Source organism: Meleagris gallopavo, chromosome 1 (assembly GCF_000146605.3).
Source record: "Meleagris gallopavo isolate NT-WF06-2002-E0010 breed Aviagen turkey brand Nicholas breeding stock chromosome 1, Turkey_5.1, whole genome shotgun sequence".
NCBI classification, from domain to species: domain Eukaryota; kingdom Metazoa; phylum Chordata; class Aves; order Galliformes; family Phasianidae; genus Meleagris; species Meleagris gallopavo.
The window spans coordinates 67,489,893-67,514,931 of record NC_015011.2 but is presented as its reverse complement, the minus strand read 5'-3'; the positions used below and the strand labels follow the sequence as shown (position 1 = coordinate 67,514,931).

Below are 25,039 nucleotides of genomic sequence, written 5' to 3'. Positions count from 1 at the left end.
TTTTTGTTTTTTTTTTAAACCAATAATGCAAGTAGAGAAGTATAGCTTATTATAAAGAAATGCAGCAGAATTGTTCAATGATGTTAATGGTAACATTGCAGCCCTTTTTAGGTAAGGACTCTGAAACTCTAATGATGCTGAATCTTTCTGTGGAAGGCACAGCAGGGAGATCTATATGTCTGTTCTACTATAAAATGTAGAGGTTGGTGACCCTGCCTGTGGCAGGGGGGTTGGAGCTTGATGATCCTTGAGGTCCCTTCCAACCCAAACCATTCTGTGGTTCTATACTGAAATTAAAGCTTTGTGTCATACAAAAGAATTGCAAACCCAGATCTTCAAAGACATGTCAGGAAATTTTTATCCAAATCTATAGTGATTAAAAACACTGCTAGGAATTTTAAAAATAAACTTAAAAATCCATCACCTTCATACCCTGCCTCACTCGCAAAACTCAAGTGCTTAAATGCTCAGCATTTTTTTTGGTGGAAATTTAAGGGAATAGTTTGTATGGTTTTCAATCACAGCTTCACATATTTTTAAATTGAAGTTTGAATGCAAATGATAATATGTTTTTATTTATCTTTTAAATGTCATTTGTACTGGTACTCTTTAGGAATGGGCAGTGGGAGTGCTGGAAAAGAAGGGGGGCCATTTAAAACTCTCTTAAGGCAGCAGACTCAGTCAGCTCTGGAACAAAGGGTAAGGCATTTTATACTTATATTTCTGATATACTAAAGAGAAAATTAAGCTTGTAGTAAGTTTCCTGTTACTGTCTGTTTTAAAAGATGCATCTTTTTGTCTGAAAGTTTACTATAGATATTGAATATTTAATAGACATTGAATAATTAGAATTCAGGTGAGTTTTTTTAATATATTATTAAAGCCGTAAGAGTAGTGGAAGTAAGTGTAGTGTGTGCACGTTAGTGCTTACATGCAAGTGATTACAGTGGATATTACAAAACAGGTACAGCATAACTTACTGCTGTTTGGTGTCTAAGTTTTAGATGTATGTGTCTATTTAGTACTCTGCTGTCACATATTTGGTTGAATTTTTGTAGAAGCCAAAGTCAGAAAGATTGAAATAACTTCAGACAAGGTGAAAGTCCCATAATTAATTGAGAAAACTGATATTTGGAAGAAAATAGAGTTGTTGCATAGTACTTCAGAACTTGTTTGTTCTACATGAAATGATGTGCATGTAGCATTTGTAAGATGATAACTTCAACAATTCAGTTCCCAAACAGTAAAAGGGGTTTACAAGTTTTGGAGGAACCTCTGTAAGACCAAAAATTCAATTTGTTTATATGCTACCAATCCATACTGAATATAGAGCAAAATAAAAACAGTGTTTTAAATTCCTTTCGATTGTTTAAAGATGTTTATGAGGTCTTTGCAGTATGTTTACAATATATTCTGGTATGATTAAAATGCTGTGTTATTAACGAGATGTCTTGAGAGAAGAAATATGGAATATTCTGCTATCTGGGGGAAAAAAATAAATGATTATAATTACAAATCTGTATACCTGTAGAACCTGTGTAAGTTGTTGAAAACAAAATCAGGTGTGTCTGTGAAATAGAAGTGAATAGCTGCTATTTTGAGTCAAGTGGATGATTCTTTTCTCATTTCTTGTGTTGTCCATTGCTAAGAGAGGATCGCCTCATAGGTTCTGTAGAAGGCGGGTATGTTCTACAACGTTGTGTGACTCTTTATAGTTTTTTGGTTTTTGTTCTTGTTTTTTGTTTTTTTTGTATTGAAAATTTCTAAGCAATCATTTCTAATCTTTGGATTTTCTTTGTGAGGTTTCTTCAGATTTCTTTGGAATCTTGCTTATGCAGGAATTTTGTATATTTTTTAGTTTTTCTCGTTTGTTTTAAAGCATTTATCAGGTATACTTTGGCTTAATTTATATTTTGCATGTTCGTAGATTTCAGATGTAATTTCTCTTTTAAATCCATAGCTTTGCTTTTAATGCTGTTGCTTGGAGGAAAAAAATACCTTCAAAAAGATCCATTTCTCTCTCTTACCTTTTTCTCCTAATGTTTTAGACGTTTCATGACTTATCTACTATTTATTCAGGAAGCTTCTTAAAAACAATTAAAAATGTAAAATCAGCACAGTTAACATATATCTGGAATTTGAATTATTTGCCAATTATTTTGATAAGACCTGTATACTGCCAAGTTGAAGAAATACCATAAAATGAGGTGGAAACATGTTGAATCTGTTATTAATTCTAAGATGATCGATACGTAGCAAAGCATGCAGACTATTAATTGACACACACAAAATTGCTTCTGTTGTCTTTCTGATAATTTTATGTTGGATTTGTTTTTTGTTGCACTTGCCCTCTTTCAGATACTTAGAATGAATAAAAAAGGTGGGGGGAGACATTTAGCTCAACATGTCTTTGGCACTCAGAAGAACTTTTTGTCTGTTTCACTGTTCCACATGTACACAATGCATTGTAGTTACGTGGATTCTTTAGGGCAGCACCTAAGCAAAGAGCAAAATTGATTTGTGTGTTATATTGCCATGTGTTGAAAGTATACTAAGCTCTTTTGAATCTTAGCTAAGATTATTTGAGCATATGGGTACTGCTAAGGCGTGTTATAAGCAGTTTATTTAACTGGATGTCTTGTCAGCTTTTTTAATCAAATATGTGTTAGTCTGTTACTTAATAAACTGAATTAGAAATCAGAAGAGATTTTGTTAGAAGAATTGTCTTAACTTACTTTTTTTCCGGGGAAAGTACACCAGCCATGGAAAATGTGTACATGTGTTGTTTAATATAAATATATTTTTAGCAGTTCACAGGATCCCTGTTGATTGCAGGTGTTAACTGTATGACACAGCTATCTTTCTGTGTACTTCTGCCTAGAAATGTGTACTGCCTCTCTCAGCAGGCAAAAATTAGCCTGTGTTTTCACACGTGCAGTCAAGCACTGCTCTTATTGTAATTCCTCTCTCTTTCAAACTCAACTTGGACAAATGCTGTTAGTCCTCCGTATTTGCATTCTGCTAGTGCTTGAGAGATCTTTATTGCTGCCTTTACAAAACAGAGATCCACTGGTATTCATCTGTGAAGAGCACTGCTGGATCACTGTTGTGTTACAACGCAGTTCTCTCTCTGATTCTTTTGGCTGCACTGCTGCCTTAAGCAACTTTTCTTTCCAGTGACTTCTTACTCCTATCCAAGTCACCCCTCAGTTCATTTGAAATAAAAATTTTGAGATTATTTGGCCATCTGGTGCGAAGTTGATACGCTAAAGAGAAAATTAAGCTTGTAGTAGGTTTCCTGTTACTGCACAGCAAACATGTCTACAATAAAGTAACTCAAACAGGAAGTAAACAGTATTTTGGTATGGATGACATCTCTACTCTGGCTTGGTGCCAGAAGCTCCATGAATGTGTCAGCATCACAAGCAATACCTGAGGGAATGGCACCGTGGTAGGAATAAGGGAATGGCTGGATAGAAAGCTGAGAACTGCTTCCCTGGCACTAGCACCACAGTATGTCTGTGTGTGTGGCCTTGTTCCATGTTCCATTTTTCATTATTTTATGTGTAATGTATGTAAAATGCAGTTTGAATACTAGCAATACATGTATGTATACACGCAAGCATTTTAAAGCACTGTATTAAACATGGCAATTACTTTCTTGTAGCCTCATCAAGCTTTCTCCAAATGCTGGCTGTAAAATCTCAGTGTAGTTGCAAGGATTAAATCCATTATGTACTTTTTTGAGAGTCCCTGCAATGAATAACTGAGAAATGATGTAGTGAATTAGAATCACAGAATATGCTGAGTTTGACGAGACCTACAAGGATCACTGAGTCCAGCACCCAATGTACCAATTAGTATTGGTAAAAATAATTGGCTGTCTTCGGTTGTAGCTTGGAAAATTAAGGTCATCATGTCTTCACACAGATGGGAAGATTCTGTGTTCGTACACCTTATCTTGAAGGTCCATTGTGAAGTACAGTAATGGAGGAAATTTATAATACACAACTATGGCATCTGGTTCAAAGGAAATCTGTTTTCTGTGCAACAAGACTGGCTTTAAACTTTAAACGAAGTATTACAGATCACCACATGTAGTTGAGGCTGGGTCTTGTGGTATATTGACTAATACGATAATAAATAAACCCTTCTGAGAGAGCTTGGGAAAAAATAGAAATAAAAGGCTATTGTAATAAGTGACGGCCCTCTGTGTGCATCAGAAGGAGTGAGACACATTGTTAAAGGAGTAAGAGTGTGTTTGAGTATTTCAGTGACTTATTTAGAGTTGTTTGTGTGTGAAATTAATGGAGAGGACATAGGTCTAATTTTAGCATATTACCTGTGAGTGTATTGATTGAGACAAAATGATGCTGTTAGTGAACTAAGTTTGTAAACTAAGCAGGCTGGTGTCTGAACATGTTAAAATTACTTGCAGTGTGAAGCCTGACAAAAATGTATAAAGTAGCTTCTGAATACAGATTAATAAGCATTTGATTTCCTTGTACTTTAGAGCACAGAGTGAAAACATTTACTTTGTTCACTACGTATGCTAAGTATAGCCTAAGAGTGAATATATGTATATTTCATACAGATAGCGTGCACTGAACTTTCTATAATCAGTTTCTGCTGTTCTAAGAAAGCTAGTTACTAATTTTTAACATTACTAATGCAGGATAACTATTCAAGGGACACAGCAAATGTATGTTTGCTGTATATGTATATATTTTGTGTATTTTTAAGTTGCACATAATGCTTGTCATGGAATTACACAGGAGAAAAAGTATTGTAACTGTTGTGAATCAGTTGATGAAACTGTACCAGGATTTTACGTTTTTTTGGCAGAAAACTGTATAGGAAAGAAGTAGATTGTGTTGTGGTCAGGGTCTTTGGCTGCTCTGATAACTTGCAGAGCACTTCAAGATCTGGTGTAACCTTCTGGTGGAATCTTTTCTCTACTCCTCTATAGAGATCCATTGGTGCTCCTGAAGACAGATCAGCCAGGCAGATTCGCAGATTCCTCTTGTGAAGTCGTCCTACTTTTTAATCACTTCATGAAACACAACGACAGTAGTTTGTTTTGTTTTGTTGTTGGTTTTTTTTTTTTTTGCTTGTGGTAGGCAGTATTGTTATTATTGATGACAAAATTTGCTGCAGTTTTGAAATTCTGTAAAAGTGAAAATGCAGAAAAAACGTAATTTGCAGGACTTCTTAAGAATTGTAAGAGTTCTAGTAAACTTCACGTGGGTGGTAGTAATTCTGAAGTGGTCATTTTAAAAGTTGCCTAGGACTTTTGTTCAAAAGGGCTTTTCATGCCATGTATTGCTGGAAGAACCACGATCCTCATTTAATTTGCAGCATGTACACTGTTTAGGTGGAAGCTCAGCTGCACTGTACTGTTGTAAGTGCTTTAAGTATGCGAGAAAGGAACTTCTACTGTACTTTCTCTCATATACAGTTACGCTGTTTATTTTATCCATTTAACCAGTCATCACTACACAAACTACGATTGCATGATTTTTCTTTGTATTTTTGCCTCTCCGTTGAGAATTGCTGAACACTAACCTGTCACCTTTCCCCCCATAAATGTGCTATAGAGTGTGTAATACTGTAGAAAATAAAATATTCCCATTTTTGTGTTCACCACATTTAAATATGAAAGTTTTTGTCATGTATGTAATGAAAAATTGCTATTATCTCTTAATGACCTCTTGTATTAATATTTTCAAACCGTTGCTAAAACTTATTAATTTCAATTATGAATTTGTAAAACTCATTTAAACAAATAAAATTGGAAATGAATTTCCTTGGTTTAAGAACTTAGTTGTATTTCATAGAAGACTTAAACATTCGTCTTTTGGAATAAAGCTTACTACTTATCTTTAGAGCTCTTGACACTTGCAGAGCAATCTGCTAATATATTTATAAACGTGTCCTCCTGTATTAAGACATTCACTGTTCTTACAGAACTGCAGTTAGCTTTACCCTGTGCTTCAGGATCGAACTGCATTCAGTTATAACAGTAAGCCCTGGAAAATGGAGAAAAATAATCCTTTATTTTTTATCAGTTAACAAACTTGTGTTGCTTAGCTGCCTTCTTAAAGGCAGACCAACGAAAGCTTTGTTAACTCAAACATGTAAAGCTTTGATTACTAATTAATACTATGTTAGGATGCAACTCTATGGGGGAAAAGTATTTTTACATTTTTAGGATAACTCTGCTTTTCTTATACTGTTGGTATGTGAAGATGTATGGTTACATAGTGCCTAGTAAGCCTGAAGGATACGCTTGGCCCTCTGTAACTGCTTTATTTGTATTTCAGGGCAATGATCAGTTCACTGCATGTTTAGTGACAATTAGCAGTAGTTGATGAACAGTCATTTGATGCTTGTTTTTAATCGTGACAGGAATTTCCATTTTTTACCTTGACGGCCTTTCCACCAGGCTTCCTTGTCCACGTTGGTGGTGTTGTTAGTGCCCGTTCTGTGAAGCTCTTGGATCGCATTCACAATCCTGGTACGTTGACACAATACATCTCTCCTAAGTTCTGTCGTGATAACCAATCCTTAAAATGTTATGAGGTAGTAGTATTTTTATTAATACAAATATATTCTAACAGTATATTAAGAGCAATAATTGAAGCTTGTGAAGTAGTATGCATTCAGAGGGTTTGTCTTCAGTGAGAAATCGCTCATCAAGTTAGTGAAATTCTAGTAGTACGTGGGATCCATTAACTTCACACCAAGAACTGTCTTTGAATTATCGAGACTACTTATTTTTGGCTACTTCTGAATATTAAAGCATGAGGCAAGCTTTCCTTTCAAACAAAAATCAGATGAAATACTTAGAAAACATTTATAAGTGTATATAATTTTTAGCTCTTTGAAATCCATAAGGACTAATCTCTGCATTCTAGCTCAATATGTGTTTTTAACCTCTGTTGATAAAACCTTTGGACTGTTATTTTTTTACTTAAAAACATACACAGAACAATTTTTTAGTGGTTTTGTCTAATACTTACCTGGGAACTCCAGTAATGGAACATGTATTTTGCATGTTTCTGAAATCAACATTACGTGACTCTGAATACTTTTGGTGTTACATTAACTGATACAAGTAGAAGTGCTCTGTAAAAAGTTGGAGTTAATCAGTGCACTTAAAATGTAAGCAGATGAAAGAATACAGTAACACCTGTAGTAGTTTTGCATGCACTGGCCAGGAGTAACAGAACATAAAGTTTGTGCAAATGCATCTTTTTCAAAAAAATTAAAAAATAAAAAAATTAACAAGAAATCTCTCTCCTTCAAGGCAGCTAATTTTTGAAGCAGGAAGATTGTTGCTGGATTAAACTGATAATATGAAATAAAATCCCAGACTTGATTTGAATTCAAGTAAACTACTTTAGGAAATTTTTAAAGCATTTGAGTACCGAATACTGTTCTTTTTTCCCTATTTTTAAGCTTTTGTTTATGAAGTAGAGAGAATATTAAGAGTAATGTCAATGTATAATGTGTTTGTTCTTTTTTATACAAATTTGTCTCAAGCGTCTGTATTTTAACATATGTGATACAGATATGACATCTCATGTACAGATTAATTTATGATACAGAACATTGACATGTGAAATATACTATATGATAAGACAAAATGAAAAAACTGAAAGCAGGAGAAGAATGTGAAATAGAGACGCACATTTGCACAGTTAAGTGACTTTTTGCAACTTAAGGGGTTTTTTTTTGTGATTTTTTGGATTGCTCCTGACGAGTGTATGTAACATACATGATACTTCAAACTCAGAGTATTGCAAAAAAAGGAAAACTGAAAAAAGGGAGTGAAAGGACGTCCCAGTGGGAGGGAAAGTGAAGAAGTAGAAATAAATTCTGATGTGGTGATGGTCATACAAAGCATTTGGGTCAAGTTTGTAAATTAATTGAATTACTTAAGCTGGCAAGTGAATATGCAGGAAATTGTAGAAGAGGAAAAAAGACTAAAAGAGGTTGTTTGAGAACTTACCAATTGCACAGTAATTGCTATTTATTGTACACTTTGATCACGCCTAGTGCTAGATTGCTATAGCATGCTCCTTTTTTCCCTTTCAGCCTCTTATTAACTCTGCTGTCTGTGTCTTTCCAGTTCCTGTGGAGTGATCTTGTCAATTGTGTTCTTGTTGGTAGTTTTTTTTTTTTCACTTTTCTGCTCCTATAACTGATCTACTAATTTGCTGTTTTGAACTCAGCCTTTGTCGGAATTATGGGTAACACAAGATCATACAAACTGCTAGACTGGAATAGTTTCAATTCAGGTATTTTACTAGTCATTCAGTACTACATATGCTGACAGAAATTATGGCAGCTCAGTGAAGTTCTTAGATGTGCTGTAGGATATTAATTAGGTTAATGCTTCAAATTTAAATCTGTTTAATGGTGACATGCCTCAATGTCTTGTTCTAATGTTGTTAAAGGCTTTCTTTAAAACTGCAAAACATTGTTTTAGTATAAAATAGTATTCCTAAGATCAATATTATACTAATCTGAAAAGCCTTGCGTCTAGAAAACAAGTAAAGCTAGGTAAAGAGAATGGATTCTGATTTTACACAGTTGCGATCATGTCAAATGTGATCGTTGTTGTTGTTTTGTTTTATTTTGCATGATCTTGCACTTTCTTTAATAATGGCTGTACTTCTGTTACTTTCAGGAAATCAATGAATATGTTTGTTCTAAATATTTGACGTAAAGTATGCTGAAAGCCAGAAAAATAGACTAAAGAAGATGGTCTCTTCAGAGAGGATAGTATGTTGTCTAGAATGTGCTGGTTCACAAATCTTGTATTGTAAGATAGAATTGTCTTGCAAGTTTTACAACAGAATTATTTAAACTTTTAAATCTCTTCAAAACCTATTGTGAAAAAGCCCCAGTCTTCTACTTTTTATGCTGTTTCAGGGATCAGAGTATGTAACATCTTCATACAGCTCCTGAGAAAATGGAAGAGTTATGGTGCAGTCTACATAACAGCTGTGTAGAGTACTGGCCTCTTACAGGGAGAAATAAAAACAATCTCCTTTCTTAAACATTCCCTTTCTTCATTCTTGGAATATAAAATGGTATGGAAGAAGCAGAGGTGTAACTTCCACGTTTGTAATATCCAAGTCAGTGAAGCCTGCCAAACATTGCTGTTTTTAAAACTGACACAGTAAAAGGGCAGAAAGGTGACTTTGAGGGGTTTGTTTTTCCCCAGAATCAAACTTGCCTTCCTGTTACTGAAATGTTGCGTGCACATCTGTATTGTGTCTTTGGAAATTGTACACAGTCATGCTCCAAACTTTAGTTTAATTATCTATATACGTTTTTCATTTTACAGATAGTTCAATTACCAGTAGTATGTGAAACCACGGCTAATTTTTTTGTCCTTGTTTCTTCCCACATTAAATGTCCTGGAACATCAGAATTAGGAGGTTTTATGGTTTTTTTTGTCTGTTTTATTTTTGTTTATTTTCTTGTTATGAAATAGAATCTTTTAATTTGAATTTTAATTTTCATATGAAAATAATGTTATGAAATTTCCAGATTTATTATTGGTGTAGTGTAGCCTGGTTCAAGATGTTTCATGTTATTATGGAAATTTTATTAGAATAATGGAGTAAATTAATTGTGTACTGACACTAAACTGCATTAAACTAGGCTAGAAAGTGATGCAGTAACGTAAGCCTACAAAACTAAAGGCCAGCTGGTCATGACTTCATTTCAAAACAATGGCCTAAATTGTTTAGAGGTGACAGAAGAATGAAGACATAAGTCTGTTATATGCATTTATACCCAGAGGTGTTGGTTATGCAGAAATTCTGGAATAGAGAAGCCTAAATCAAGCACTAATTTTAGAGTTAATACTTCTCTGAGAGACAGAACTATCTGTTTCTGTTGCCTTGATATGTGTCATCAGCTCCCTACTAATCAGTCTTGATTTATCTTATTGGTCAGGGACTGAGTGAGTCGTATTCACTTTTGTTGATTTTTCGTTGCCAGGGATGTTGCTGAACAAGAGACCGAAGGAATACAGTAGATCAGGTGTTACATGTGATGTGCAGTAGATTTTGTAGTAGAGTTCAGATGATATACTTTAACTCTGTCTTAGACTGAAATAATGACAGTGTTGTGTAAATCTGCTACTATTGAGAAATCTAAGATTTCTGTTCATCTCCTTCTTCTAGATGTTTCTTGCCAAGTCTCTTGTTACTTGGCATGAAGGAGAGGAGAGGCTTTTAAAGGTTGAGGAGAACAGTACTGTGCATTTACATTACATTCCTGTTAGCAAGGATGTAATCACAAGCATAAGTAGGCTAAAATTATTTTCTTTTTAGAAGCTATTTAGGCTTCATAAGGATATGGAAAGAAATTCCTTTTCTTTCTTTGCTGATGGTCAGGAGTTTAATTGTGTAAGATACAGCAACATTTGATGAAAAGATGCAGAGATTTGAGCATGCTTGAAAATCAAACATAGAAATAAGGAAGGATTTGAATTTGATGAAGGGAAAATAAACTTCTTAAATTACAAATTGTGTATGGTTAAATAACAATTGTTACACATTTGTGAAGTTAGCAATAAGCAATGGTCAGGATGAATCTGCAGTATAAATGTAGAGGGGCAAGAGCACAAATCTGTGGAAACGAGGGGGCTACTGGATTACATTTCTGTGGTATTCTGGAAGAGGGTGTTAAAGATGTATTGTAAGTATGAAAGTGTGAAAGGAGTCCTAGGTCCAGCAGGCTGGATCTTTGTTGGCTTTTCCTTAAGGGTAAATACAGAGAAGAAAGGTTCCTAAGCAAGTAAAAGAAACTTGTTCAGTAGAGACCGCTTCCACATACAGTCATTTCATAGACTAATGTATCCGGTGTACTCAAGTAATTACATTTTCAACCTCCTGCTTCAGGGAGCTGCTCTAATAATGCTTCTTTGGCTCCAGTAGTCAGAAATGTTAAAGGAACAAAGATTGTTAATATAATTCCCAGGGCTCTTCTGAGCTCCTTGTGTGATATTCCTGACTTGTTATTGGAGTGTGCAATTCTCCAGAGTGCTTGTTTCTTACATGAGAAAAGGCGAGAGGAAAGCTTGAAAAAGTTTTGATTCTGAAACTGAATGCTTTCTGTGATGGAAATACAAACATACAGTGGATGTGCAAATTACATTTCTTACTGCTATCTGGAGTGGTAATGTGGTGCACTTGAAAAAAATGCAGTAGGAAACGTCAGAATGTTTTCATTATAGTCTGAAGTTCAGATCTTTAAAAACAAACAAACAAACAAAAAAACTCCGCAACTAAATTTTAAGGTTGACCTCTAGCTTTTTCTTGAAGAATTTCCAGGTTGACTTGTAACACATCAGTGTGTATTGATAGAATGATGGTACAGCAGTTGTCAGGGGATTTTCTGAATGCGGAAGAGTGAATAAAAGCTACATGGTGTCTGAATGAATCTTTAACTTTTTGTTCTTTATTAATACGTGTATTAAATTATGATGTTTTTTCAGTAATATTTTACTCTGCTTTTTTGCTCTGAAATGTTTATTTTCAGAGGAGTGAGTATTTTCAAATGGTTTTTATGATTAATGTGAATGATTTTTGAATATTCTCTTTTGAAGCAGATGCACTCTTAAGGAAATAATTTCCTTTGGAACTGCGTGTGTGATTTTTCATATAATGAGTTTTGAGCAGATGTCTGTGTAATTGAACAAAGGTTCATCGTTGTCAGTGACTATTCAGGTATCCTCTTAAAGCTTCATATAATAACAAATTTTACATTTAAAGTCTTAACACTAAGTACTGCTATTTAGTTTGTTTTAGTTGATCTAAAATCTCTCTGAAATTTGGTTAATGATGTAAGAGTCAGCATAGACTTTTTGCTGCACAGATGCTTCAATGCAGCTATTGCTTATGACACCACTACAGTTTGAACTGGTAGTAAATGAGAGAGACAACTGTGGTCTTGAAGAAAGTTGTTGTTGCAGATCACTTGTCCTAATTTCAAAACATGAGGTTTGACTAAAACGATTATCCTGATATCATGGTTTTGCTCCATGTTTTGTGATGAGTTTTGGTCAGCCTTATGCTGTGCCACTCTACAATTGGAAAGACATAGTTGTACAGTTTCTTACTTTGTCCAAGGTATATTAGAAGAAAACTGGAACAATGCTAGTTGAAATGACACCTTTCAAAATACTACAAAACAACAGACAAACATGTATTTGTAAAATGCTGACAGAGTTTTAGGAAACTGGAATGTAATTTGCAGATTATACAAGTTCTAACTGACCTTAGCAGGATAATAGGAACTGCAGTGGGTAAATGTTAATGGATAAGATCCATTTTCCAAGCTGAATTAGGCACAAAAGCTCTTCTCTTCCTTCTTAGTTTGAGTACTAAGTTCTTCAGTACACCATGTTTCTCATTGGAAAAAAAATAAGGTTTTTTTTTTCTCATTCACTTTGTAGTTTAAATTCTGCTAGACAGTGAAATCTGTCTTTGATCTTCTGCAGAAATATTTTCAGTGTTTTTTGTAACTTTTGAGTTGTTTTGTCTCCATGCAGTCTTGTTGAAGTCCTGTAGGAAAGACTCCTTGGATCCAGAAGTTTAGAGAAGGTTCTTCTGCTAGTGTGACTAGCAAAAACAGAAATGCGTGGTTGTGAAGGTATACGAGTACAGGCTGTGGAAGGTCTGTGGATCTGCGCATGTAACAGTTAAAGCATGAGGAGTGTAAACAATGAATAGGAAATGCAGAAGCAGTATGAATTTCTGCCAGATAATGTCATCTTATTTCTGCAGTTGTGCACTGAGGGAATTTGTCTGCATGGCAGTCAGCCAGAAAGTGGTAGTCTTGTCTGTGAACATCTGTGTTTGTTGAGAGATTAATCTCTTATTTTCTTTGAAGTTCTGTGTGGTTCTTTCAGTGACTGCATTAGATAAAATAACATTCTTGCGTGCTTTAAGTTTCCAGGTATTTGGACTTGTTTAAGACTTTAAAACATAGCCATAGTTCATTTTTTGATACTAGTTATTAAATAGACACCGAGCGGTTTTTAAAAATGTGTTTTGTTTACAGCAGAGTATCTCCAGTTTTGACTGACAGTCCCATCATTTCAAGATGTCCTTTGAATATTGCTTGTTTTAGAATCAGTTGCACTTACTGTGCCTAAATGACAAGGCAACAGGTAGAAGTTAAAATGAGGAGTATCGTTACTAGCTGGCACCTCATCAAAGAAGTAGACTGTCCCTGTTACTGTAATAGGATCAATTAAAACATTCCTGTATGGTACTTAGTGTCCCAGTTGATTTGTTATAGGTGGAGCCTTGTACACAGCTACAAGGACGTCAGTTTTAGAGAATGAATGACTGATTGAGATGATACTAAAAGCTAGTGACACAATTAGGTGTGACACAGTTAATTTTCTAGAGACAATTTAGTTACGGTGTTTAACATTTTATTATACCTAAACAGCATTTTTGAAACTTATAGTGCTAGGAAAGTATGGTGAGGATTAAACCTTTATTTTTAAGAGTTACCTTAATAATAGTTTAATTTTAGGTTTAATTTTTAATACGTACATGCAAAACCAGCATTATTTTTAGTCTTCAAATGTGTTATCATTTGATTTGAGTATTCTTTTAGTCGTATTACATGATAATTTCCTCTTTCTATAAACCCAATTACTGCTGCCAGTTTGATGGTGTGACAGCTTAAAAAATAATAATTTAAAAAATGATAGTCTTTTGCAGCATGTATTGAGCATATAAGGTCACCTACCATTAAAAGGAAAAGTTACAGGGTCTAAACTTTACAGCCCTGCAGTTAATGCTGGTGGTGTTTTTCAGCAGATTTGTTTGAACCAATGTGGAAAATTCTTCCCTCAAAGACGATGTGTAAAGAAAAGGTTTAATTATGCTGTGATCTGTCCAAGTAATTCTTGTTTGTTTGTCCTGAAGACAATGTGTGACTTGTAAACAAAGTGCAGAACAATGGAGACTTGGCTTTTTTTAGGGTAAAATTCCAATTACTGATTTTTTTTTCATCTGAAATGTTCTGTTTATATATACAGAATTGAATTCATGTAGGTGGCACAGTGATCAGTACAAAATAGTTGCTTTTTTGTTATGTCAGTCTAAGATTTAGGAGATACTAATCTTCAGGTATCTGAATGTTTAAAGTGTTCCATGGATTATTTGTTTGAGGTTAAGAACAAATTAGGAACGTTTCAAGGCTGGGAATGTCAACAATGTAAGTTTGTTTACGAATGTAAGAGAGTTAGCTGATGGGAAGGTAAGGTAGGATTCCAAAAGCCAGACTTCTGAGTTAGGATTCTTATAGTTGTCTTTTAAGGATGAGACAGTTAAAATGCCTCCATCTGCTTTAGAATTTCCGTATGGAAGTGTAATTCCATACAGATATTCCTTCCTAAATTACGAACACATTCGACCATATCAAAGAAACAGAAGTTTCAGAATCACACGGTAGTGGTTGAAAGGGACCTGTGTAAATCATAGAGTCCAATCCCTCTGATAAAACAAGTTCCCTGTGGTAGATTACACAGGAAAACATCCAGGTGGGTCTTGAATATCTCCAGAGAAGGAGATTCCCCCACCTCTCCAGACATCCTGTTCCTGCGCTCTGTTTTCCTTACTCATTCCTTGTATGGAATTTCTTGTTTTTTTCAGTTTTTGCCTGTTCCCCCTAACCTATCACAGCAGCACTGAAAAGAGCCTGATCCCATTTATTTCACTCCTACACTTCAGATATTTATAAACACTGATGAGATTCCCCCCTCAGTCTTCTCTAAGCTGAACAGTCCCGGATCTCTCAGCCTTTCATCCAAGTAACTGAGACTTTTAGTTCTTTTTATAGTTAAAGCAACTTTTTTTTTTTTCCCCCTCTCTTTTGTGAGAAAAATCAGTATTCTCTAGTCTTCCAGCAGTGATATAGGGTTTTCAGTGGAATATTTGCAATTAAGAATATTCAGGAATTGGGAATGTTGCTGAAGAAAACTTTGCTTCTTCCCTATCTGGAAGTGTATCTTTATTAAATCTAACACATCTCAGTAGTGAGCTGCTGCTGGAAGGAGCGGTCCTGCTTTTCTGCACTGTTTCTGCTATGTGGTCCTGCAGTCTATTGGTGAACATGCACTTGCAGAGTGAGTCTCCTGTCCTGACTAACTCGATAGAAGAGGACTAGGCCTGCAAAGGAGTAATTTTGTGTTAAGTCAGCCAGCTGAAATACCTTATCCTGCAAATGTGTGAAGACTGAATGCGGTTTTAATCCTAGATTGCTACAGTCTTAAGTAATTGAAGAATTCCCTCAACATTAGCTGTGTTTTTTCTCATTCAGCAGTTGGGCTTGAGAAATAAAGTACATGCTTTCTGACCTCATTTCATGTGCCAGGGATGCACTGACGCAGTACTGTTCTCTAACCTGGATGTTTTATCTATAGTTTTAAAATTTGTAGGAGTAAGTCTACCATTTCTCTTTGATTATATGTATGCACTGCTTTTTTGCATCTTAGTTTTCATATGATAAATCACAATAATCTATTTCCTTTGATTTCTGAATTATAAAAAAGGCTTTCATTTTCCCATCTTTGTTTCAAAGATAAACATAGGGAGCAATTTAAAGAGGAGGGAAAAAAAGCATTGAGAATCTTTGGAAAGTTTCAGATTAGTTTTCATCTGTTGTAGGGTTAGTCATTTGTTAACCCAGTTTTATGTTTTAGGATATACAGGCAAGAAGCTTTTTGTGCACTGTTAAATAGTTTAGAAAGCTTATGGGAATACATTAACTTATGGGGTAGCCGGAGAGCATCAAATTAGACTTGTAAGGAGGTGAGACTCCAGGGAAGGTGCTTGTAAACTTGACAAAGATATTTCTTAAAAGAAAAGGACCACCTCCCAAAAAACCCAATCTCACACTCAGAAAACAAAGCAAGCAACTTCCCCTCTCCTCCCTCCCCAGTATAAGCTGATTAGTAGGTTGTAATAGAGAAGATTTGAGATTAAGAGGATAAGGAAGCTCTGTTTGCAGTATAAAAGTGCAGTAGCTGTGCCCATTCCTGCTACTGTGAGGTTATTAAGATGGAGGCCTCCTCAGAAAAGCGTGGATTATGACTCTACCTAGTGAAGGATTCAGAGTTTAAGTTTACTGTCTTCGTTGCTATTTTTTGAGGTGCCAGGACAAAGAATCATTTGTAGGTTGATAGAACTCTTCATCGTGGTTGTCCTCGTCATTTTGGAATGCTGCATTGTAAATGTAAATATTCACTAAATTTGAATATGAAGTATTATGATACATTAAAATGAACCATACTTAAGAGCTTTTTTCAGGATGTCTTTTTAGCATTCAACTTTAATGCAGTAACTCTTGTGTACATAACTCTTGTTTTAAAGATTTGTAGGGGACCTAGCCTAGTGCTAATTCTTGAAAGGCCTTGAAGACAGCCTCTTAACAGATAACTGGAAAGATATTGCTTCTTGTGAATCAAAAAACATCTACAGTGTTAAGTGTTATCCAGGTGAAAGAAATCAATCCTATACTTTGAATGAAAGAAATGAGTAGTTTATGAACCAGAAAAACAATTGGAGCACCAAATATAGGCAATGTTTGTAGTTACTGAAGCTGTTAAATAATTTTGGAAAAGTTTCAACTAGAGATTTTTATAGAAAGCTGTTCTTGTTTGCAGCATTGTTTCTCAAGTCTTCAACTCTAGAAACAGTATGCTTTGCTTCTACTTCGTTATAAGTATCATGCCGATTTTGAAACATTAATGAAAGCAGGTTAGTATTCAGTCTGTGATTTCCAATAAAGAGTAATAGCAATGTAATTTTTGCAGAGTTCCTTGTTTGGAGTTCAGATAAACCTTGCTATAAACTACTTGATGGATTTGCTAGAAAAGCTTGTGATTGAGTGCTATGTATGCTTGCCTTTTTGCTTCCACCTAGAATCCAGGGCCATTACTTTCTGTAACCATTTCAGTGAGCTGCCATAGTTTTCAGTCTGTACTGTCACCTGATCCAAGCATGCGCCAAAATACCCACCGTTTCTGGCTACTGTCTGCTGAATCTGCTTTGCAAACCCTTAGTTCTTAAGCTTTTGCCTTAGTGAAAAACAACAACAGACACTCATAAAGAGTGTGCTGGACACATGCCATCCTGCTTCCCTAACTCCTCTAATTGTTTATGTAAATCCTTAGCTTTACTAAACTTGTAAATGCTATAATGGCATCCCCATGTGAAATTGTGTGGCTTGTGTCAAACAAGGCTGCTTGTGAAAATATTTGTCAGAAGAATTTGAATGCTACACATTGCACTGCATTCAGTGTTCTGTATCAATTTATTACTGCAATGTCATAGTGTTTGATCTTAACTGTAGACAATCATTTTGTATTTTAATATGCAAAGGTAAGTTTATGTAAATTGTGTGTGAATGTACAGTATTAATATACTGATCCTTATTATTCCCTTTCTGGAAGGGAAAATACAGTGACTCAGTTGAATGTCTTAAAGGAGGCTGGGTCTTCTACTTACAAGCAGTTGTTTATGCATGACCTTTTTGAACTTTCACAATGAGAATTTGTTGGATTTTTTTTTTTTTTTTTTTGTTTGAAAGATATTGAGCCTGATCCTGTGAGCAATGAAGACAATGACTGGAAAATGGTCCTTATCTTTAATAAGAATGAAAATCATGCATTACATTACTACAGTTTACTTGTTTTATTAATTTTTTTGGTGAATAGATGCTTAGAGTAAAGAGTTAAATGTTGCTTGAGCAAGACATAGTGTTGAGCAACCTCACAATAATATGCACTTTTCATTGTGAGAAGGCATTCTTGTAGATAGACTGGGTAAGAAATTGTGTTAATTCTCTTAAAAACTTGCTCTTAACTTTGATTTAAAAGCTAAATTTCCTTTTGAGGAAAGTTATGTGTTTGCAGTAGAGGTTGGGACCCGTCACTTCTCTCTCAGCCATTTCTGTTCCCTTTGAGTATATCTGTTCTGTTTCAACATTTCATTCTGTTTCAGTTTTTCCTGTGTCCACGTTCCTTTTTAATATCATTTTCTTGCTTGTAATCTTGTTCTTTACTCCACAATGCCTCATTTGTTCACCCCATTGCTTCACCTTTTGCTCACTTTCAATTCCTTCATCACAACATCATTTCATTTGTACCTCTTGTCACAGAGAGGTCATTAGCAGTATTTGCCAAGTGGTACCTGAGGATGTGAAGAGAAAACTAACGATAATAATAAAGTTAACTTTCCTTTGCCTAAGTCTTTATGTCTGGAAAAAGATTGCAGTGGTCCAGTTACATCTCCATTGCAGGTTTTTCTGTGAATCACAAAAATGTCAGTGGCTATTCCATCAGTGCTTACATCCATCAGCCTGTGATCAAGTCTAGTTGAGCAAGAAGTGTCTTGTGTGGTCAGTGCTCCCACTTTATCTACTTAGTTAAACCATTCTCTTATAGAGGGAGACACATTAATAAGCAAACTTCTTGACTGTGATTGGATGGAGAAGGAGAAATGTCTCTTTAGATCCATTTACATTCTACCAGGAAGAATTAGTAACGATATTTAATTGGTTTGCTTGTGGTCTCACATCTTCTGTAGCTTTCTGTGTTTTGTCTGACATTGTAGCCTTTGCCTTAAAATGTGTTTCCAAAGTTCCTCTGGTTGCATAGTAATGCTGCTGTCAACTGGTGGCAGCAAGGACAGCCTGTGCATTTCTGTACTTGAACACATGCAAAAGAAGATGCTTGATGTGTAACAAAAATGGTTATCAACGGTGAACTTGGGAAGTCCAGTGCTATGATGTGATGGGCTACTTCTGCTCAGCTCTTGAAAGCTGAAAAGTGTGAGAACTTAATAGCAAGTACCGCAGTCATCTGAGTCTTGAGCACTTGATTTTTCCTGTCAGTGAAACTGTTTCAACGCTGGTTTCATTCTGAAGAATGGCAAAATACAATGCCTAGAGGTTTTACTGGGAATGTGTTGAAACCTGCTGAAGGTAAACTCAGCTGGAGTGTAGCATGATACAGTTCATGAAAATCCTTAATCTGTTTTATGTTTTGGTGTGTATATATTTTTGTCTCAGTTCTTAGGAAGGCTCTCCATGATCACTGCAGTTTTTTGTTGTCATTAGCATATGTTTCTTAAAGCAAATGTTGGATGACCTTGATTCTGCACACCCAAGCTGTTAGTACAGTAGTATGAGTACACAAGCAATAACATCTTAAGATATAGATATGGTTGAATAACTAACTTATTAACACAAACCTCTGTGCTTGCTTTTTAATTATTATGAAGTGATCATTGGTTTATTTTAGAAAGCTGAAAGCCAAATTCTGAATTAAAAAAAGAAAAGGAAAGCTAAGGTGAAATCATGGATGAATGCATCTTGCTGTACAATGTTTTTGTTTCAGTAGGTTTCAAAGTATCTGTATATCTGCATCTTCCATTTTTGTTCATCATGTTGTCAGAGAACTTAGTGTATGATATAGAATTATCATACACTATATTTATAAATATTCCTAATAGCACAAAAGTGCGAAAGTGGCTCCCAATGGTTCTCAGGTTTAATATTTTAAATTATGACTTAGCAAGGAGATCCTGATGGCTAGAACGTTGTATCCATGGCAAATACAATTGATTCCAGAGGAATTGTGTAAGAATCTATCCGTTCAGATCCTTCTGTAGTATCTGAGTGCCTTCAGTTTGATATTGTTTTCTCCCTTGTTTTATGTATCAACAGTTAACATAGTTTTCCATTTTGAAAGATGTAGCACTTTATAAACCTTAGTTTTAAACTGCAGTTTTTGACTTCATATATAAAAAGTTTGCAGAGAGAGAGCTTTAGCTTTGAGAAACTTCTAAACGGTCATAATAAATGAATTGCATGAACATATCTTAGTAATACTTTTCTTTTGCATTTTAATGTAGTTTTCAGGGTAAGGAGTTAGAGTATATTTGATATTTAGGATGCACCCCAGAGGCAATAGAGATGATAAGGTAAATAATCCATTTTGGTAGGAGGAAAAAAAAAAAAGTGCAGTCACCAGGACAGTCATCAGGATACTGAAGCAAGAAATATGTTGTCAAGTATGTAGTCAACATACTTCTTGTTCTTCTTCATGCTGTTAATTTAAAAATAGCTTAAAATTTGTACTGTTTGTTATTATAAGTTAGAAGTGGTAAACCAGGAACTGCAGAGCACTGTGTTTGACTGGTGATTCAGTCTTGTGCAAATGGTTTTAAAAATCTGCTAACAGTACTTCTCCTTACAGTAGAGAAAAATGTTCAGGTTATTTCAAAGATGTGAGGTAAATATCAATGTATTACTCTAAATACTGTTTCATTAGTAGTAGTAGTTTTTCTTTTGTTAGAAAAGATCTTTGATGCTTTATTGCAAGTTAGATGCTATTCTTAAATTGTTGGAAACTGATAGCATGGTCTTAAAGATGGTACAGACTGAAATAGTATCTCCAATAGTATCTTGATGTCTTACAGCCCACAACAAGAACGCAGTAATTTGTCAGAACCAGTTCCACAAGTGATATACAGGAACATTAATGACACGGCCCTGCTGATGTTTGCTCAATACTTGTAGCGTGACAGCTAGGAAATAGAAAATCCTCAAATAAAACACTTGAATATGAAAATTGCAGCCTGTGAGATTAATTGCATGAAACTTTATATTGGCATAGTGCGGAATAGTGAACTGATTTGTACTTTGTCTTTCAGATGAACCAGAGACACGAGATGCGTGGTGGGCAGAAATCAGACAAGAAATAAAATCCCATGCCAAGGCATTGGGTTGTCATGCTGTAGTGGGCTACAGTGAATCAACTAGCATTTGGTAAATCATGATTTTTCAAAATGCCACAGAAAATTTATTTATTTTTCAATGGATTACAAATAGAGAACTGTTCCAACACAGTTGTTGCCACTTTCTACTAGGTCTGCTTTGGAGAACATGTGGAAGTAATTTCCTTAAGTTTCAGAATTGAGCTTAAAAATTTAAACAGTCTGTCAGATTTCCTTTTTGTTAATGGGCTTTGGTTTGGGCTTTCGCTGGGTTTTCATTTATTTTCTAATGACATTGTTCTTATTACTGCATTAAAAAAAAAAATTCAAACCTGAATGTTTGATTTTGTAGTAATAGTACTAATTTCTTTGAAGTTTTCTAAACCTAATCTACTTGAAGTAAAAGTGATGGGCTGGTACTTAAATGGTAAACATCAAACTTGAGACACAAGTTCTTTACTAGATGTATTAAATGTACGTTAAAGGAAAATGTGCTGCCTAATGCATAAGAATGCTTGAAGTGTAAATATTTGTACTGCATTTCTTTTTAAAAAAAATGCATGTCATTATTTTCGAGTATGTGAAACCACAGCTCTGCAGTAGTCTTTCTGAAGTCCAGTTTTAGAAAGCAGTAAGCTCCCCAGGCATGTGTCCTACTCAGGCCAAAATTCCAGTGTCTTGCTGAATTCCTCTTCACTAAGAAATGCTAATCTTGTGTATTTTGTGGCTTACTAATCTGTGAGAAGTCTGGAGATGGGGATAGATATCTTACAATTCATCTTGTTACAGAATTAATACATAATTTTATTTAACTTTAGGTATTGGGTAAAACTGTACAGAGTTAGGCAGTCATTATAAGATTTCATATATTCATTTCCTTTAGAAACTTAATGTAGTTTAGTGTTTATTAGAGTTTCTGTACTTGTCAATTAATATTTATTCCATAGTTAAAGAGCAAAGCTCTGTCTGTAGTACTGGTCTGCTAGATACGGTGTATAAAAATGATTCTGAAAAAAGAAATGACAAATAAAGAAGGCAAATAGATCATTCTAGAAAATGTAGGAAAGTTGTTTTCTGTATTTTTTTTTTCATCATAGTATTTTAAGTACTGAATGTTATAGGTTTATTTCATATTTAACTAATTTAAAAATGCTAAAAGCTTTGTGATCATGCATTTCTGAGAGTTTTAACTCTTCTAAACCAGGAATGTGGTTGGTTACTTTATGTGCTGTATGTACTGTGATTGTAGTGGTTGATAGTTCTGCTACTTAGTATCTTCCAAGAAGCATCTTGTTGTCCACCTTGTATTGTAACTTCATTTTGAGAGTAAATGTCTGTAAGATGATGACACTCTCAGCTTCCAGTTCACTTTGGTAAACAATTATGCTTTTTCATTTTTTAAACATTTCTTTGCTTTTGTTGGATGACTGGATTTCTTTTCATTAACTGTAGTGTCAAAAACCATTCTTAAACCTTGGTGACCTTTGTGGTACTATACTATATTCTTTATAACCTTAGGAAAGACTCTTTAGTCTTTCAGTTCATTCCTGCTTCACTTACTGATAACTTAATTTAAATACTGAAAGAGGATTGTGTGTGTGGTCTCATGGATAAAATTGAATGAATGCATAAAATTAGTAGCTATATTGAATTTACTGAGACTTAAGTACAAGCCTTTTAATCTAATAGTTTTATTTTAAAGTAGTACTGAGTAGTAGGAATTCACTCTGTTGTAATTTTTTTCTCTTATAGCGAAGAGGTCTGTATTTTGTCCGCGTCTGGCACAGCAGCTGTACTGAACCCTAGGTTTCTTCAGGATGGCACCATGGAAGGCTGTTTGGATCAAAGGTTGTCATGGCAGCCTGGCTTCTTTTCCATAGGGTCAGAGAAGGGAGAGGTTGATTTTTTTCCTCACAGCCAAGATAGTTCTTCTCTATTAGGGTAGGTTACAGTGTTACAGTGCAGGATGCGGGACCAACCACTTTACTGCTTTTCACTAACAACAACAACAACAGAAGTAATGGAACTCTACAACAAATTAGATATTCTATTTTTATTTTTAACAGTCTGAATAAGGTAACACATTTGATACTAACCACAGATGATAACTCAGTTTTTCTCTTTGCCACTCCTCAGGTATCTTTCTTAACTTTATATCACATTGAAAAAATGACAGATGTATGATAAGTTATGTAAGCCAAATTCTGCTGTGGTTATCATATCTGTATATATGCTCTGTGTGCAATTTAAGAGCTGTGTAGGAGATAAAATAGCTTAGTTGTAAAGCAGTGATGGTCAGATTTTTTTTCACAAGATGTATGTTTTAGGTGAAGTTCATGAAACAAAAATCAAGAAGCTAAAGGAAAACCAAGAAGTTTCCTGCTACATCCCTTTGTTTCTGCTTTTGCAAATAAAATTTAAAGAATGATTATTGACAAACAGTTACTTTCGGTAAAAAAAAAAACAACAACAAACAACGAAAAACTAATTAGATTAATTTGTCAGAAAAGTCATCATATATTTCAAGGGGTTACTTTAAGTCACAAGTAAGGCTATTTGTTATATATTAACACGTGTATTACTTTTTTCATATAATCCTGCTAATGTTGTGCAGTTTATTATTTTTTTTTTTACTCTAGCAAGAGGCTGTTATCTTCTTGTGTAGATAAGGTCTTGAAAAATGTAGCCAGAACAGAAATATTTGTATCCATATTCAGTATATCACTCTACATTCTATCAGAAAAATAAGAGATGGAAAGAAAGAAATGTTGTGCTCACATTGTAAAGGAAATTACATTTTTTATCTAAATATGTATTTCACTGCTACTAAGAGTCTTGGCAAAGATAACAAAGTAAGATAAAGCAACCAGACAGACAGACATGTCTCAAACCATGTTTGAGATAAAAATATGCTTGCCAAAGTGGTCCTTAATGTTCCAAGTCTCTCCTATTTGTTTTAAGCATCTCCTCAAAAATAACTGAGAAGCACTGGTTTATGTGAAACAAAGTAAGTTTGCAGGGATAATGTTGGCATACATGTTCCTTGTTCATATTTTTTACAGTGGTCGCTCCTGGATTTTTCCTGCTGGGAAAGGGGACTGTCTGTTTTACATGACCATCAAGTTTTACCTAATACTTTAGTGTAGAAAGTAATTTTGCAATGTTAACTGTTAATTGTGCTTCTTCTCAGTAGGATGGTTGTTCTATTATTTATATTCTGCTTATTAGGCTTGAGTAGGTTTTTTGATACAATCAGATAAGAGACTGTTATATTTGGTACTGCAGATTCTCTGTAAATGTGTTGTACCATGAACTACATTTAAAAAGTTGTAGAGCCTAAAGCTAGCTCAGTAATGTTTTAGGAGTACATTAATCATTGGCTGCTGTATGTATTCAATCCCTGTATCATAAGTTTGAGCACAAGCCTAATTTATGTATTAGCTAGTAGTGTGCAACCGAATTTTAACCTTTTATTGGTGAAATGCAGTACACGTGCACATGTTGATGCTTGTTAATAAGATGTGATGTTTTAAGTATGTTCTCCATAATGTATTTTTAGGATTGAAGAAGCTTCACCACCAGGTTGTGGATTTTGCCATATACCATACGATGAATTGAACATGCCATTCCCTGCTCACCTCACTTATTGTTACAACTGCAGGAAGCAAAAAGTTCCTGATGTCCTTTTCACCACAATTGATCTTCCTGTAGAGGCCACTGTTATTGGAAAGGGATGTCTTATTCAAGCCAGGTATTGATCAAAATGTTTTCTTCATGAAGTTTTAGAGGTCTTTGAAAGAATTCCTGTTGCTAACGTTGAATATGCTATTAAAGCTTAAATTTTCATTTAACAACAGTGTATGAAGGTACCATAGGGGAATGCCACCTTTCTCTTCCCATTGTGTTATGTGCATGTCTGTTGATGTAACTTTTGTTTGTTGGTGGACACTGCTGTGTTTTGTTTGCGTGGATTATAAGGCTGAGTTGCCATGCTTTAACTTGCTGATTGGGACGGCTAACGTAATCTGTTACAGCTATTCCATTGTAAACTCAACGAATTCTTTAAGACAATTGTATTAATACTTTGCTCTGTAGAACTGTCAGCTGTGTCACATTTATGCTGTGGCCTTTGAATTTCAAAAGGAGAATAAGGAAATTTATGAGAAGTGGGAAAGAAGGAAGGGTTAGCTGTGTATGATACGTATGGTTGT

The 25,039-nt window shown here is 34.9% G+C and overlaps 1 protein-coding gene across 1 annotated transcript in view; it reads left to right on the top strand.

Moving 5' to 3' along the window:
- The window catches only part of C2CD5 (C2 calcium dependent domain containing 5), a 66,028-nt gene that overhangs the window by 19,690 nt on the left and 21,299 nt on the right, over positions 1-25,039 (top strand). Inside the window, exons 9-14 of the mRNA XM_031553819.1 lie at positions 614-699; positions 6,409-6,517; positions 8,238-8,303; positions 20,766-20,880; positions 22,581-22,769; positions 24,388-24,579. Coding sequence (XP_031409679.1) covers positions 614-699; positions 6,409-6,517; positions 8,238-8,303; positions 20,766-20,880; positions 22,581-22,769; positions 24,388-24,579 — 757 coding nt within the window. The remainder of the gene's footprint in view (positions 1-613; positions 700-6,408; positions 6,518-8,237; positions 8,304-20,765; positions 20,881-22,580; positions 22,770-24,387; positions 24,580-25,039) is intronic.